This window comes from Aptenodytes patagonicus, chromosome 3, assembly GCF_965638725.1.
Source record: "Aptenodytes patagonicus chromosome 3, bAptPat1.pri.cur, whole genome shotgun sequence".
Classification (NCBI taxonomy): domain Eukaryota; kingdom Metazoa; phylum Chordata; class Aves; order Sphenisciformes; family Spheniscidae; genus Aptenodytes; species Aptenodytes patagonicus.
In genome coordinates, this window is record NC_134951.1 from 72,467,892 (window position 1) to 72,484,893 (window position 17,002).

General features: G+C 41.7%; 1 protein-coding gene across 1 annotated transcript in view; it reads left to right on the forward strand.

Annotated features, from left to right (window-relative positions):
- Positions 1-17,002, forward strand: part of NOX3 (NADPH oxidase 3) — a 43,987-nt gene that overhangs the window by 12,208 nt on the left and 14,777 nt on the right. The window contains exons 6-9 of the mRNA XM_076335518.1: positions 5,380-5,561; positions 8,301-8,430; positions 11,562-11,654; positions 13,369-13,622. Of these exons, the coding sequence (XP_076191633.1) occupies positions 5,380-5,561; positions 8,301-8,430; positions 11,562-11,654; positions 13,369-13,622 (659 nt within the window). The remainder of the gene's footprint in view (positions 1-5,379; positions 5,562-8,300; positions 8,431-11,561; positions 11,655-13,368; positions 13,623-17,002) is intronic.

Sequence of the window (17,002 nt, forward strand, 5' to 3'; positions counted from 1 at the left end):
ACCACACAGAGGATTGCTGCATATAGGAGTCAGTGCACTGAAAAGCTAGTGCTGGTGTGTGCTCTTCAGAAACAAGCAGGACTATGTGCACCTCAGCCCTGCAGATAAATGGTTCTGCTTGCTTTGGGGAAGAAAAGTGACTGTCTCCTGTCCACTTCCTCAGCTATCTCAAAACAGCATGGGTTTTTTCTTTATGATACTCATAAAGAAAAACAGATCCTTTCTGCAATGCATGCATGTAAAACATGCAAAAATTAATCAGCTTTTTTCCTTATTCCATCATACTGTACATCACATAGATGTTATTTGTTTGCTTATGTATACTGTTGTATACTCTTGTATACTCCAGGGTTGAAATGGCCCTGGTGAGACTCCCACACATATTGTTTCTGCTCTTTAGAAATTTCCCACATAGCCAGCATGCAATAAAGGCTGCATGAACATGGTGTGGGGTTCTTTCAGTCAGTGGTGTACTCCACTGAAACAAGAAACAAAGTGAGATGATGACCGGACAACCATCAGCAGGATTCCATAGTACTTTTCAGTTACAAGGCATTTTGTCCTACTTTTTCTCAATTCCTTTCCAGTTTAGATAATGTGACTTTTTCCTCTTTCAAAACAAACAAGTAAACAATTCTCAAGTTTGAACAAAACCAAGCAAATGAGTGGTCTCAATGGTGTGAACACAAAAGTCTCGATGTTAGTGTTGACAAAGTAGTTAGGTTTATTAGAACAGGACGGCAAGCACGGACAGGGCTGCCCAGTCTTTCTGAACACCTGGTGCCCACTCTCATCACATGCATGTGAGATGTTCCCCAAGAACAGAACAGAGCTCACAGGTCTGAACAGGAACCTACCATCTTGCATTTTTTTCTCCACTAAGCCTTCCCATGGTGATATAATTGTGAGGTAGGCCTCTAATTAACATTAAGATCCTAAATACCCTTGAGGAGGGAGGCTAGCATTTTCTGAGATCCTTTCCCAGATTTCTCACAGTAATATGCCCCACAATTACCAGCCTAGATTTCACTCTAACCTCTAATATTTGTATTTGTTTTATTGCCCACTTGTGTCTCAGTAGCTACACTCAGAATTAATAAATTATGAAGGAGAGCAAATAAAAGATTGCTTCTAACTTCAGAGAAGAAAGTTCTGAGAGCAACAATTGAGGCGTTCCTTTCAGTTTCATCCTACCCCTATAGTAGCAATGCACTAAGTGTCTTTGACATTTTTCCTTGTTTCATCTCAACATTCAAACTAGCCACTGTAATGGAAATGTTCACAATATCACCTAGATCAATCCTGTTAATATGTAATAGGACTTGAACACACTCTTCATAGGCACCAATTTGAAAATGTACTGTGCGCTGTCAAGTGTGAACATTTGAAAGAATGATTTTACTGTAAAAAGTGACTGTAAAAATGGCATTGTGGAATTTTATCACCTCTAGGATTTCCATATCAAATGAGTGCACTTTATAAGTACAATATAGGGTTTTTTTTCTCCTAGTGTATTAAGCTGTAGAACGAACTCAGGATCCAGAAGACACGCTGAGTGCCTTCATTCCTGTGCATTAGCACCAGGAAAATAGATATATATGCTTTGCAGGCCAAATGGGGACTTCATTTACACTCTGCTGGCATATTTAGCTTGCGTCTCATCTTGCCTGCGAGATTTTTACTGCTGTTCTTCACGATTTGCACTTTATAACTGAGATCAGCATCTGACTGTTGTGTTCAAAATACATCTTTATTCTCACTTCAGTTTATTTTGGTGAGTTTAGATCGATGTAACAGACCTGTGCTGATGTCTGTGAGTCATGAACAAGAAGGAACATGTTCAAGCCCAGCATATTAATGTTTCATCACTGACAAGCATAAAAATGTAAATATAAATGTCTTTTAAAAAATAAACCCAAGTATTATCCAATGTACAGGTAAATGTAAGGAACAGGTAAATGAGATATGCTGTTTACGTAAATGAGAGCATGCCATTTTTATACACCATTTCAGGGCTGCTAAAACCCCACAAACTGAAGTAAAATAAGCACAGAAGAGCCACACACCTTTATGGTTGCAGGTGTCTTAGCACGTCACTTTATTACCCTCATATGAATAAGCTGTTTTCTAGTGCTGTTTTGCTTATTACATCTCTAGGTTTAATCTTCTCATTTCTATAATCATTTTCCTTTTTTTCTGAGACACTTTTAGAACATAGAATCATTTAGGTTTGAAAAGACCTTTAAGATCATCGAGTCCAACTGTTAACCTAGCACTGCCAAGTCCACCACTAAACCATGTCCCTAAGCACCACATCTACACGTCTTTTAAATACCTCCAGGGATGGTGAACTCAACCACTTCCCTGGGCAGCCTGTTCCAATGCTTGACAACCTTTTCAGTGATGAAATTTTTCCTCACATCCAATCTAAACCTCCCCTGGTGCAACTTGAGGCCATTTCCTCTTGTCCTATCGCTAGTTACTTGGGAGAAGAGACCGACACCCACCTCGCTACAACCTCCTTTCAGGTAGTTGTAGAGAGCGATAAGGTCTCCCCTCAGCCTCCTTTTCTCCAGGCTAAACAACCCCAGTTCCCTCAGCCGCTCCTCAGATGACTTGTTCTCCAGACCCCTCACCAGCCTCGTTGCCCTTCTCTGGACATGCTCCAGCACCTCAATGTCCTTCTTGTAGTGAGGGGCCCAAAACTGAACACAGTATTCGAGGTGCGGCCTCACCAGTGCCGAGTACAGGGGCACGATCACTTCCCTACTCCTGCTGGCCACACCATTTCTGATACAAGCCAGGATGCCATTGGCCTTCTTGGCCGCCTGGGCACACTGCCGGCTCATGTTCAGCCGGCTGTCGACCAACACCCCCAGGTCCTTTTCTGACAGGCAGCTTTCCAGCCACTCTTCCCCAAGCCTGGAGCATTGCATGGGGTTGTTGTGACCCAAGTGCAGGACCCGGCACTTGGCCTTCTTGAACCTCATACAGTTGGCCTCAGCCCATCGATCCAGACTGTCCAGATCCCTCTGTAGGGCCTTCCTACCCTCAAGCACATCAACACTCCCACCCAACTTGGTGTCACCTGCAAACTTACTGAGGGTGCACTCGATCCCCTTGTCCAGATCATTGATAAAGATATTAAACAGAACTGGCCCCAATACTGAGCCCTGGGGAACACTACTTGTGACCGGACACCAACTGGATTTAACTCCATTCACCACAATTCTTTGGGCCTGGCCATCCAGCCAGTTTTTTACCCAGCGAAGAGCACGCCCGTCCAAGCCATGAGCAGCCAGTTTCTCCAGGAGAATGCTGTGGGAAAGGGCGTCAAAGGCTTTACTAAAGCCTAGGTAGACAACATCCACAGCCTTTCCCTCATCCACTAAGTGGGTCACCTTGTCATAGAAGGAGATCAGGCTAGTCAAGCAGGACCTGCCTTTCATAAACCCATGCTGACTGGGCCTGATCACCTGGTTGTCCTGTATGTGCCGCGTGATGGCACTCAAGATGATCTGCTCCATAACCTTCCCCAGCACCGAGGTCAGACTGACAGGCCTGTTGATCCCCGGATCCTCCTTCTGGCCCTTCTTGTAGGTGGGCGTCACATTTGCTAACCTCCAGTCAACTGGGACCTCCCCGGTTAGCCAGGACTGCTGATAAAGGATTGCAAGTGGCTTGGGGAGCACTTCCACCAGCTCCCTCAGTACCCTTGGCTGGATCCCATCTGGCCCCATAGACTTGTGTGTGTCTAAGTGGTGTAGCAGGTCACTAACCATTTCCCCTTGGATTATGGGGGCTTCATTCTGCTCCCCGTCCCTGTCTTCCAGCTCAGGGGGCTGGGTACCTGGAGAACAACTGGTCTTACTATTACAGACTGAGGCCAAGAAGGCATTAAGTACCTCAGCCTTTTCCTCATCCTTTGTCACTGTGTTTCCCCCTGCATCCAATAAAGGATGGAGATTCTCCTTAGCCCTCCTTTTGTTGCTAATGTATTTATAGAAACATTTTTTATTGTCTTTTATGGCAGATTAAGTTCTAGTTGGGCTTTGGCCCTTCTAATTTTCTCCCTGCATAACCTCACAATGTCCTTGCAGTCCTCCTGAGTTGCCTGCCCCTTCTTCCAAAGGTCATGAACTCTCCTTTTTTTCCCTGAGTTCCAGCCAAAGCTCTCTGTTCAGCCAGGCGGGGTCTTCTTCCCCGCCGGCTCGTCTTTCGGCACATGGGGACGGCCTGCTCCTGCACCTTTAAGATTTCCTTCTTGAACAATGTCCAGCCTTCTGGGACTCCTTTGCCCTTCGGGACTGCCTCCCAGGGGACTCTGTCAACCAGGCTCCTAAACAGGCCAAAGTCTGCCCTCCGGAAGGCCAAGGCAGCAGTTCTGCTGACCCCCCTCCTTACTTCTCCAAGAACCCATCACTCTATCATTTCATGATCGCTGTGCCCAAGACAGCCTCCAGCTGTCACATCACCCACAAGTCCTTCTCTGTTCGCAAACAACAGGTCCAGCGGGGCACCTTCCCTAGTTGGCTCGCTCACCAGCTGTGTCAGGAAGTTATCCTCCACACACTCCAGGAACCTCCTAGACTGGTTCCTCTCTGCTGTATTGTATTTCCAGCAGACATCTGGTAAGTTGAAGTCCCCCACGAGAACAAAGGCTAGCGATTGTGAGACTTCTCCAGCTGCCTATAGAATATTTTGTCTGCCTCTTCATCCTGGATGGGTGGTCTATAACAGACTCCCACCATGATCTCTGCCTTGTTGGCCTTCCCCCTGGTTCTTACCCATAAACACTCAACCCTATCGTCACCATCATTAAGCTCTAGACAACAAAAACACTCCCTAACTTACAAGGCTACCCCACCGCCTTTCCTTCCTTGCCTATCCCTTCTGAAGAGTTTATAGCCATCCATTGCAGCGCTCCAGTTGTGCGAGTCATCCCACCATGTTTCCATGATGGCAACTATATCATAGTTTTCCTGCTGCAGTAGGGCTTTATTTTACATAAGAAAATTAGATAAAAGTACTGATAAGACTGTCTAATTTTCTCCTTTCAATTACTGAAACAAGTAAGTGGCAGCAAACATTTACACATCTGTCTGGGATAAGCCTGAGTGGAAACAGAACAGAGGAATATTTTGCCATGCTCTTCTGTGGTAAAATGGAGGTTTGCCTTGACTCCATGTCTTGTTCTGGTTTTGTTCCTATGCTGAAAATATATGTTAGATTTTGGCTTCATATGTAATAACAGCAACAGTAACAATAGTAACAGTAACAGAAGTCATAATAAAAATAACAAATATAACAACAAGAACAACAACTACTAATACTAATACTAATGCAAATACTAATACTAATAATGTATTCTTATTCTAGAACACAACAGGAGAGCTATTAAACACCATAGCTGGAGTAACTGGAGTTGTGATAACTGTGGCTTTAATTCTGATCATGACTTCATCCACTGAGCTCATCAGAAGGTCGTGCTATGAGGTGTTCTGGTATACCCATCACCTCTTTGTGGTTTTCTTTATTGGTTTAATAATCCATGGTATGGGGTAAGTGTCTGCGTTTATGCATGGATGCATAAACATACATACATGGGATGTATGTACACGGTTTGAGATGAAACACGATTCAAATCTATAATCCTGTGCTTTTCTATTAACAAACTGCTGGGATCTTTGCTTGGAGACAGATTGAAAAATGAAAGCATTCTGAAATTAAGCACGCACCACTTTTCTGAGGACTAAAAGTGTGCTTTAGTTTTTTCAACCACTCTTACAAATTGCACCTTATCAATGCATCAGTCCAAATGAACCTTCATCCCTGAGAACTGGGGACATTGCACATTAGGAATCAGACTTTTGTGGGTTCAAATTAATAAGGGATAGACCTTATGGTCATAGCTCTTGTAAGGCATTTTGTGAGAGAGCATGTCAGCAACCTAGTGGTGAATGTCCCTGTGCCCATTCTCCTCTACATCCATACATGTAAAGTGGTTTTGCTCTTCTTTCTCTGTGGGGAAAAGAACCCCAAATTTCCTCACCCGAGAGAAATAAGCATTATACTATGAACCAGGTTTAAATGACTACAGTAACAAACAATCAAGTTTATGACTAGCCCAGTCAGGTGGCGTTTATGGAGAGGGATGACTGCCAGGTCATTGATTGTCTCCCTGTTCCTCAGCACAAGAGGAAGGTCTGTCCTGTTGGTACAGCGCTCCAGTTCTCACATTGAGGGATGGCAGGGTTGGGGGAGCCTCCCTGAGAAGCTCAGGGACTGATAAATCCCCTGTTGATGCAGAGTGAGAGCAAAAAGGTGCCTACTGCTGAAAACATTTCCATCTTGTTTCCAGCTCCATTGACATCATCTGCTTCTTCTGCCTTGTATGCTTCCCCCCATTTCCTTTTCTCATTTCTTTGCAACAGTGTTAATGTGAATCTATAGCAGTGCATCTACATTCACATTTTAATTCAGATAGGGACTGCAGTTTTGATGCAAATCTTATGGTCCTCCTCACCTCTTACGTTTTGATTCATACCGTGGCAGAACCTCGGGCTGCATAACACAGTGTTTTGGAATGAAACTACACTGACAGGAACACATCTCTGTGTGCCAAGCACTAACAAGTGATCCGTTCACAGGATCAAACCAGACCTAGTCCTAAGCCCTAGGTAACCCTCAAATGTGTACAGTGCAAGGCCCTCAACAAAGACTGCTTTGTTCCATAGATCTTTTCCTGCTGACTATCTAGTGTACACATGGCCTTGAGATGTTGTAAAGCTTTTCAGATCTAACGACAGTCACTTGTTGTTACCATAATACACTTTTTATGTCTGTTTCGTAAAACATTCAGATGGTATTGCCCACCACTAAAGTACGTACAGACCACTACTCTTTGACAGAGAAGAACTTCCTAGCCCACAGCAGCGTGAGCGTCTGCCTGTTCCCTGGAGGTACATGGCATCGCCATGGAGCAGGGAACAGGCCGGTACAATGTTTTGTGGTGCGTCACTTTTCTCACCTCTTTCCTTGTGATTTGAGAGCTGCCACATTCAGTTTGGCTTTGAGTGTTCCTGAAATTGGCCCAATTAATTAGTCCCAAGTTTCAGAGGCACAGCTGCAAACAAATGCTGTAAACTGTATCCTGGCCTGATTAAAATGGCTCCCTTCCCCTCTCTCTCTGGCAAACCTTTTAGAATCCAATTTCAAACAACTATAATGAACCCTTTAAACCTTCAGCTTTGTAAGCTCCCTCTACCTAGCCAGCTGATTGACACTCCTCAGCAAGACACTTCCCCGAAAAGGGGACACTTATTTAACAGCCCTATCGATAGCATTCAATGAGCACGCTCCTTGCTCCAGGCTGGGAACACGGTGCAACAGAGCAGCTCCCTGCTGCCCCAGCACATCCCTACCACTACCCCTTTTATGAAAAGGAGTCAAACCCCAAGGTTTCATTCACTTCCCACCTCTTTCTCCTTCCCAGGTGACTGAACAAAACTCATTCGAGCCTACCTCCTTTTCTGTCTTTCCGTCTGAACTGGTGGCAGCCGATAACACTGCCACGTAGAAGAAGGCAGCGCTTATCTCCTTGTCTCTTGTTAGACTAGTGGGCAGGACAGGCTAACATTGTAGAGCCAAAGTGTGGAAGGGAAAATTCAGACAAAACAATATGAAACAAACAGGGTTTCCCCATAAAAATCTTCCTTCTCTACCCATAATCAACACCAGCTGAAACCCATTTAAACTGAACAGTCAGGATTGATATGTTTGGGAAAATTCACATCATTAACATTCTCTGAAGTAAAGAAGCTAGAATTTAATATGTTTAGAGAGTACACATCTAATTACGGTCCTCCAACTTTATTTGCAGCTTTTAAAAATGCATTTAGAAAGCAGCAAAGGAAAGAGAAGGTCTGTCACTATTAAATTTTATTATTTTTCTAAACAATACCAGATGCTCGTATACAGAGGAGGTCAAAGTGTCTGCTCCAAAGAACTTGGAAATCATTCTAATTTTGCCACAAACAGCAAAATGTACATTTTCTACGCAAGGACTCTCCACACTTCAGCTGCATTGATGTATACCAATACTATAACACACTTGCAAAAAAAGTCATGGCAAAGCTAAAGGAAAGGTAATTTGAACAAGAGAGCAGAATAGGGTTGAAATGGCCAGTTCTTGAACTTTGAGTTATCTCCGACTCTGCATTCAACTACTAGTGCAAAACCTACAGATGCATAGAAACCCTGCAAAGAAGCATATCACTGATGAACATTTTTGTTTTAAGTCAGCTTGTCCGAGGTCAGACACCTCAGAGTCTGCTGCTTCACAATGCCACTTACTGTAAGGATCACTACTTGGAATGGGAGAACGCCACTCAGTGCCCTGTGCCGCAGTTTTCTGGCAACAAACCTGTGGTAAGAGTGATGTTTGTCTTCTGTTTTTAACTTAATGTCCTTCCTTTGGAGGCCAAATGTCTTAGGCAGTAGGGGGCTGGAGTGTGTGCTAGTGACTGACAATGTCATGTTTAGAGAGTAGTTTCACATTTCTCTTCCATGACCTCTCCCTGTGCATTAAGATATTGATCCCGACCTCCTCTATAATCAGTACAGACAGGTACAGATGAAGAGTGATGTGTAAAATTTTGGTGTTATTAATAAAAATGTTTATTTCTGGAAGATCCTTTAGTTAGGCAACACTCCCTCTGAATGGTATGGATTTCAGAATTGTACTCTATTTAAATGTTGTGTACATTTATTTTTAATTATTCAGTATCACCAATATCCTTGATGTGTTCATTGCACAAACAGAGCCTCCAAGTGAAAACCTTATGAGGGTAAAGAAACAGAAAATACAATGGAACAGTAAAGCTAGGGATTGAAGTTAATATTATTATTTTAACTAATAGTACTTTAATATGGATAGTCTAAACACCAAGGGAGAATAAGTTGGAGATAAAATTATGTCCTTGCTTTGGGGCACATGCTTCATATTGTCCAGCCTTGATGTCTTAAGTCAGGTAAAAGGGAGAGAATTTGAAACAATGAATTATGAAAGGGAAAGGCGAAAGGCAGGAAAAATGTCCCACGGAAGGGTGGTTTTGCTGCAACAAGATTGCAAATCCACAGGGGGTAATTAAGTAGCAGACTTGTACAGTATGTCAGATGTCTAGCATCCAAACAAAATCATTTAACATTTGCAGCTCAAGATTTAGCTTGCTCATATGCAAGTTTTTGTTGTTTCTTCCAAAAAGAGAAAACATACCAGAGGAAATCTTAAAGGAGAAAAATTAGCATTCAGTGTCTTGTAGCTCTTTTAATGGCTGACATAGATTTTTCTTAAACTAAACTATTGTTAGCCACTATCCAACCCGCATATTAATGAGAAAATGAATGCCTCTCTAAAAATTTCAGCTACAATGTCGCCATAAAAATCAATACATGGCTACACACCGTGAATACAGACACAAGCTTGCTTCCAACAGCATGTCTTCACATTCATTATCAGAAAGCTAACTGGAGAGAACTTCCAGTTCCCCATGTTAAACCTGTTTTGCCACACTTTGCTGCATACCCAAGGCCATACTTGCAAAGTCGCATTACTTTAAATGAATTGTGATAATACCATATGGCATATAGATCATCTATAAGAAGAGTGCTTTGCTGGATGGGTAATGTGCTATGGTGTGATACCTGCCAGACACCGCAGTTAGCACAAATTCATTCAGAGGCTAAAAAGGCATGGCGAGGCTTGCACAGCACTGGCAGGGGCAGATGTCGATGTGACTGAGCAGGGAGGGGACAGCCTTGTCCACAGCTGGGATTGCGTGAGGTGACACCGGAGCACACACCCCGCTGGCCACAGCTCCTGGGGGAGGCTACCACAGCAGAGCCCCTCTCTCAGTCATGCCACATCTGCTCCCCTGCTCCATATTTCAGCAGGTAGGAGCCCGATCTGGCTCCCACTGAGGACGAAGGAGCATTTCTGTTGCACCCGGGGCATCCGGACTTTTATCCTCACAGTCTCTCCTGAGCCACCACTGCCCCATCTCAGTTCATTCTCATTATAGGAGGAAACACCACTTGGGCAAGAATACTGATGCCCTGATTAGCCGGCCAGGAGATGTGTTGCCTGGCAGCCCATCCCTCCTGGTGGATGCCCTGTTGTCCCAACCCAGCCAAAAGATATTTTGGATTGAATGCTCCATTGCACTGGAGTGATGGTACATTTGAAATCTCAGCTGAGCTCTCGCAGAGGGTAGCCTGCAGCCTTAATATTCCTGTCACGTGCTTTTATTTACAGGTAGCACAAATGGAAGGGAGGAAAAACAGGTCTCATCATTATTGTGGCTTGATATATGCAAATATATTCAAGACATGTGAGCTCACCCACTGTGCAGAGACACCTGTAGTATTTAGGGACAACGGATGTGTTGAGTTTCTGCTTTAACTGAGAATCTTCTGGCTTATGCTGGTTTCTTCCCATTATTAAATAATGCATTTTTTTAATTTAATTTTCAAGACTTAACCTTGGGAAATTGCCACTCCATCCTCTTAGCACTTTCTAAGGAAGCCACATAATTTTATGGCTTGCTTCTCATAAAAGATACTTTATAACCCCTGTTACCCAGCTTGTGGAGCAAAGTCAATGTTTCAGCAAGTAAAGTTACTCTTTGGAGATTTTAAAAGCCACATGATTGTGGAGTCTTCAGTTTGCTAGAATGAGCTGTGTAATTAACAAAACTGGAAATAAAACAGTATCTCCTATAGAAAAAAAAAAAGATTTTTTTTTAATCATGAAGATTCAATTACATCTAATTATCTTAGCTTATTAGTGCAACTCAGTGAAATCATCAGCTACTATACTTGAATAGCCAAGTATCTTCGATTGTTACAGCGATCAGTACATACGATTAGCAAGTACAAGCACAGTAATAATCTGCAATACTTAAAGAATGACCAGCTTAGTATCCTAGATCAAAAAAACACATTTATTGATACAGAGCTGTCTAATGGATTAAATGGAAATATAACCCATTCCTCTAATTGAATATTTAGGACTTAATGTTTTCTCATGCAGCATCAGAAAACTCACAGCTGACAATAAGAGCTACTCCTATCTGACCCTTCTGAAATATTTTAGACTCTGAAGAGTGAAAAATAGTAAGGCTATAGGTAATATTGTATAAATGTATGCATCTATACGCCTTCAGGCCCAATCACATCTATATGTAACACCTAAATAGATTAATCCTTTTGTCTTTTAGTAGGAAAAGATTTTAAAGGACTCTTCTTGGCCAGAATACAGATAGATATTAGCACCGCTTTTGGAGTGCGTCTGTGAAGGAGTCCCATATGTCTGTTCCACAAGAAAGCCAGAACCGCTACAGTAGCAACAGAAATACTCACTTGAGAAAGGCAAACCAAAAATCACAGAAGAGAAATAAAATAACTTCATTTTAGGCTACCTGCTAATTTAAGCCAGAAATGCAAAATATTTTTGTAGACATTAAAACAAATGTTGTTTTTTAATATGCAACTTTCTACAGGCTTGGAAGTGGGTTTTAAGTCCTATGGTGTTGTATATCTGTGAAAGAATTGTTAGATTTTGGAGATTTCAACAGGAGGTGGTCATTACTAAGGTATGTAACATAGTTTGCATGTCTGCTTAAATAAAAGCTATGTCAATGACTTTTTTTATCTTTTATAGATAACTTCTCTATATTATGACCTCATTTTTTACTCCTAGCTTCAGCAGCTCTTCCATCATTACCATGGTTTCAGCCAAGTATTGATTTTAGGTTTTGCATTTATTCCAATAGCGAGTCCATAAGAATATTCCATACGGGACCAAACTTGATTAATGAAGTGCCAGACTTTACACCACCATAACATAAACATCTGCGCAGAGGGTCTCTCTTTTTAATGAACTGAAACCATGTTCCACTGCAGTAAATGCCAGAGACGCCCTCAACTTCAGTAGGACACGTTTTTTACTTTCAAATCTGGAGGCTTCCAAGGAGATTAAGGGTTATACTACCAGTTAACATAAATAGTTGAAGCTTCATTAATACCACTGTAACAATTTATCCCAGTTTGGGGAATGCCACTACTGAAGCAGCTGAGTCCGCACGTATCAAGCTGGTGATCAGAAACAGGCTTATCTTGTGTGAGGGGAAAAACATGTCGGATAAGTCTTGCTGCTGATTTCACAGAGTGGCTGTGATCTGAGAATCTCAGTATACGATGTGTGACATGCAAAACTGGCTGCTTAACTGAGATTACCTCTTAATAAAAGTATATTAGAATTGAGCTCACTGGGCTTTTTTCTTCTTGCCAAACCAGCAAGAATCCCATACATGTTAACTGTGTTACACAAGAGTGAAACTGGGAAATTATTCCAGTCTATTAAGGAATACTTTTGCATAGGCTCTACTAAGATAGAAAGTTGACAAATTGTTCAGTTGCTACAGCTTTAACTCTGCCTCTTACACTCACGAAGCAAGCTGCCCCACGATACACACTGTACTCGCCCTCAAGCTGTTGGGCAGCAACAGCACTGCAACATGCAGTTTAGGCCAAAATCTACAAAACGTTTAAAAATTACTGTGCATCCCAATTTGCATTAACTTGTGGTTGAACTCAAGTAAACATGATGATTATGGTATCCTGGCCTGTATCAGAAATAGTGTGGCCAGCAGGAGTAGGGAAGTGGTCGTGCCCCTCTACTCGGCCCTGGTGAGGCCGCACCTCCAATACTGTGTTCAGTTTTGGGCCCCTCACTACAAGAAGGACGTTGAGGTGCTGGAGCGTGTCCAGAGAAGGGCAACGAGGCTGGTGAGGGGTCTGGAGAACAAGTCTTCTGAGGAGCGGCTGAGGGAACTGGGGTTGTTTAGCCTGGAGAAAAGGAGGCTGAGGGGAGACCTCATCGCTCTCTACAACTACCTGAAAGGAGGTTGTAGCGAGGTGGGTGTCGGTCTCTTCTCCCAAGTAACAAGCAATAGGACAAGAGGAAATGGCCTCAAGTTGCGGCAGGGGAGGTTTAGATTGGATGTAAGGAAAAATTTCTTTACTGAAAGAGTGGTTCAACATTGGAACAGGCTGCCCAGGGAAGTGGTGGAGTCCCCACCCCTGGAGGTATTTAAAAGACGAGTAGATGAGGCGCTTAGGGACATGGTTTAGTGGGCATGGTGGTGTTGGGTTGACAGTTGGACTCAATGATCTTAGAGGTCTTTTCCAACCTCAATGATTCTATGATTCTATGATTCTATGATTGCAAAGTCACCTGTAACCTAATGGAAACAAACAGTTACTCTTCTGAAGGAAAATAAAACAGGTCCTTTTATTATTGTTTAGGTGGTGATGCATTCCTCTGGAGTCCTTGAGCTTCACATGAAGAAACGTGACTTTAAAATGGGACCTGGTCAATATATCTTTCTACAGTGCCCATCTGTCTCACAGCTGGAGTGGCACCCTTTCACCCTCACCTCAGCTCCCGAGGAGGACTTCTTCAGCATTCACATACGGGTCGTCGGGGATTGGACTGCAGCCCTCTTCAAGGCCTTTGGAGCTGAGGAAAAAGCTTTCAAGGAATTGTGGATGTTACCAAGGTTTGAATAACAAACAATACATTTTAAAATGTTAATTCTACATTTTAAAATAAATGTTAACATTTTAACTTTAATTAATTTTGTGTGTTTTCTTTATGATACAGTATTAGATCATAGTTCTGGATGCACAAATATGCCATTACGCTAAAAAACCCGCAAATAACACAGTCATGAACTTGGGCCAACAGCTACCAAGAAGATGTGATGACTAATCCAAGATTTAGTCATGAACTTAGGCCAACAGCTACCAAGAAGACGTGATGACTAATCCAAGATTTAAAGTCCATATCAATATCTGTATCTCTGTCACTATCATCTAAATCTCTACATCTATATCATCTGCCTCTACACCTAAAGATATCTATTTCAACAGATAGGTGCTTGAGAACTGAATTGAAATGACACTGGAAGCTATCTGCTAGCTTTGTGCCTGTATGCTTACGCTCTGATGGCACCCATCACCTGCCATCCAAACTTCCAGCTTTTTCCTTTCAGTTACTTAGATATTTTGTGGCCCCAGACACTTCTGCCTGAACGTTACTTCATTCCAGCAGTCTCCCTCAATGCTGTCTCCAGTGTCCAAACCCTGCTCTACTTTATCAAGGTTATTGGCATTCAAATTCTGTATCTGTGGCATCTTAATCCAAGCAAAAGTTTGGTGCTTCGTTGTTGCAAGTCAGCAGGGCTCCGCTGAAGTTAATGGGGCCATCCTGACTTACACCAGCTGAGCATCTGGCTCTATATGTAATGGATTCAAACCATGTAGCTCCTTGCAGGCATAGCGGAGATTTTCAGCAAAGAAGAGCCCGGCACAGGATCATTTCAATTGCGGTGGAGTGTGAAGGGCCTGGGACTGAAGGGACAATTTTGCCCCTGGAAAATTGCTTTTGATGAGGGAGTTCTAGTAAAGCTGAACAGCAAAAGGCACTTGTTTAACTACATTTATGTAATTTAATGGGACTTGGATGCTAAAGAATATTCTCCTAGAAAGCTTACAGACACCATTGAGCTACGGAGGCATACTAGAACGTGGCGGGCAGAGAAGAAAGTCTGGTCCAGTCTTTGCATTGTATCAGTTAATAAGAATTAGAAATTAATGCCGTGCCTTTGTTAAAGGCAACTGGAATGAGAAGTATGCCGTTTCAGCAGAACTGGAGCAAAAATTGTCCGAAGTGATTGACAGCCAGTGTAAAGAATGAGAAAGAGAAAAATGTTATCAAACGTTGCTGGCCACAATGCAGGGTTGAAATTAACAGCGCTGTCACATATAAAGACTCCTCTTTTTAATCTCGTTAGGGTGCCTAATGCCATCATTCAGTTGCTTTCTTGCAATATATTAAAAAGAATATTTCAATATTTAAGCTAACAATAAAGCAAAAAACAAGTCTTTTTCACAGGTTTCAATATCTAAAGATAAACACCAAATTGGTGACTATATTAAAAAATAACATATAGCAGAAACTGAGCAGAAGACAGCAGCCATGTAGCAACTGAATGATAAGGTAAGGTTCTAAAAATAAAATATGTATATTGTAATTAATAAAGGAAGACTAAAATAAAATGTACGTGCATTTATACAGGTAGCAAAGACAGTTAGTTGTGATTTCTGGACAATGTGAGAGATAAGACCATAGAATAGACTATTCCTGTGAAAATAATCAAGTTCCATATTACGCCTCTTCGGGATTTTGGCTCACTTAATTGCTGTTTTAGCACATTGTCCCAAAATCTAACTTCTCTCACAGTCAGGAGTAGTACATAATCATGCTGATCAGCAAATGTTTCAATTCTAAAAATAATACAAGAACCTGCTAATGTTACTTTTCCAAAACTAAATACTTCCCCTGCCTTCCCCAAAAGTGTAATGCTTCTTTCTAATGAAATTGTGTAGATGGACACAAAGAATATGGACAATCCAGGCCACAGCTAGAAACAGTCTATAGCCCTATTTTCTACTCCTCCCTTGGCAAATGCAAATGTAGTATTTTTTGTCACTTTCTTTACTATCTTCCAACCTTCCTCCACCCTCTAGAGGAAGTGAATGGGTTGTATAGCTCAGTTGCTCTTTCTCCGCTTCCTCCTCCCTACTTCTCTGAGTCTTTGTATTTGGTGAAGCTCTCTAGCTATGGCTGAGCAAGGCATTCAAACCAATGATGGGATCTCTGTCACCTGAGGATTTAGGAGCAGACTGACAAGACAAATCTCTGTAAGGAATGATTCAGAAATGATTGATCCTGTCTTGTGGCTCAGAGGCAGATTAAAGAATCTCTTGAAATTCCTTCCAGATAGTTTTTTTCTCAATCTACTAACAATAATGAGAATTGCTCCCAAGCCCACACTGAACTACATAGAAAGCTTACCTGAAAGCAGTTCTTAGGCACTTTACACATATACCCTAAATTAACCATATTTTACAGGAAGTTTTGAGCGCTCAAAAAGTACAGGGCTGGGCAATAATCTGAAAAACAATACATATTAAAAAAAATGTATCTTATTTATATCTGAGGCCAGAATTCCAAAAGTTATCCCTGAGTAGCTGTTGCATTTACTACCACACTTGCAGAGCATTTGGAATATTGAAATAAAAATGAACCATATGACAAGTACAAATGAAAGGGAAAATAGGACTTCAGGTACACTTTGAGAAAGCAACAATAGGGTTTCAGATACGTTGTGTCCCTACATTTCTGTGTATCATTGCTTGGTGATCCCCCTTTCTTTTCCTGTTAAAACATTTCATTCTTCCTATGTCTGCATATTTGTTTGTAGTATTTAAGCGGAATTTTAAAGATGATTCATGCAATAAAGAGCACAAAACAGTAGAAGATCTGAAAGAAGGAAAAACCTCATTTTTCCTAAGGACTGGGTGTTAGATAGTGAAACCATCTTCCAGAGCACTTATGTTATTTAAAGACAGACTGGACAGAGCACTCCAAAGTACTGTGTGTATTTACATTCCATGTCGCTAGAGGAATAAATCTGATTATTTAATAATCTTTTTCATCTCTAATTTTGACCAAAATGAATGCCTCAGCATCAGCAACATTGATTATAGGAGGCAGTAACATAAACAAGCGTTTCTCCTTACACATTTTGCCTTTATGTCAGCTACTGGGTACACTATTATTGCAAAAAATGTATTTCTGAAATATTGGTTTTTCAGAAAGAGCTGAGAAAATAGTAGTTTGCTTACATATGATGACCTCTATCTTGCTTTCTCTTTTATTACTTTAACACATATAGAAAGAGAGCTTTTCAAAATGATTAATATAATCTCTTCCTCTTTACTTTGATATATACAATATAGAAAATAAAGCTCTAAAACAGGATGCTTTTCAGTAATTCATAATTAAATATGCAAATTCCACAGCTAAATTTGG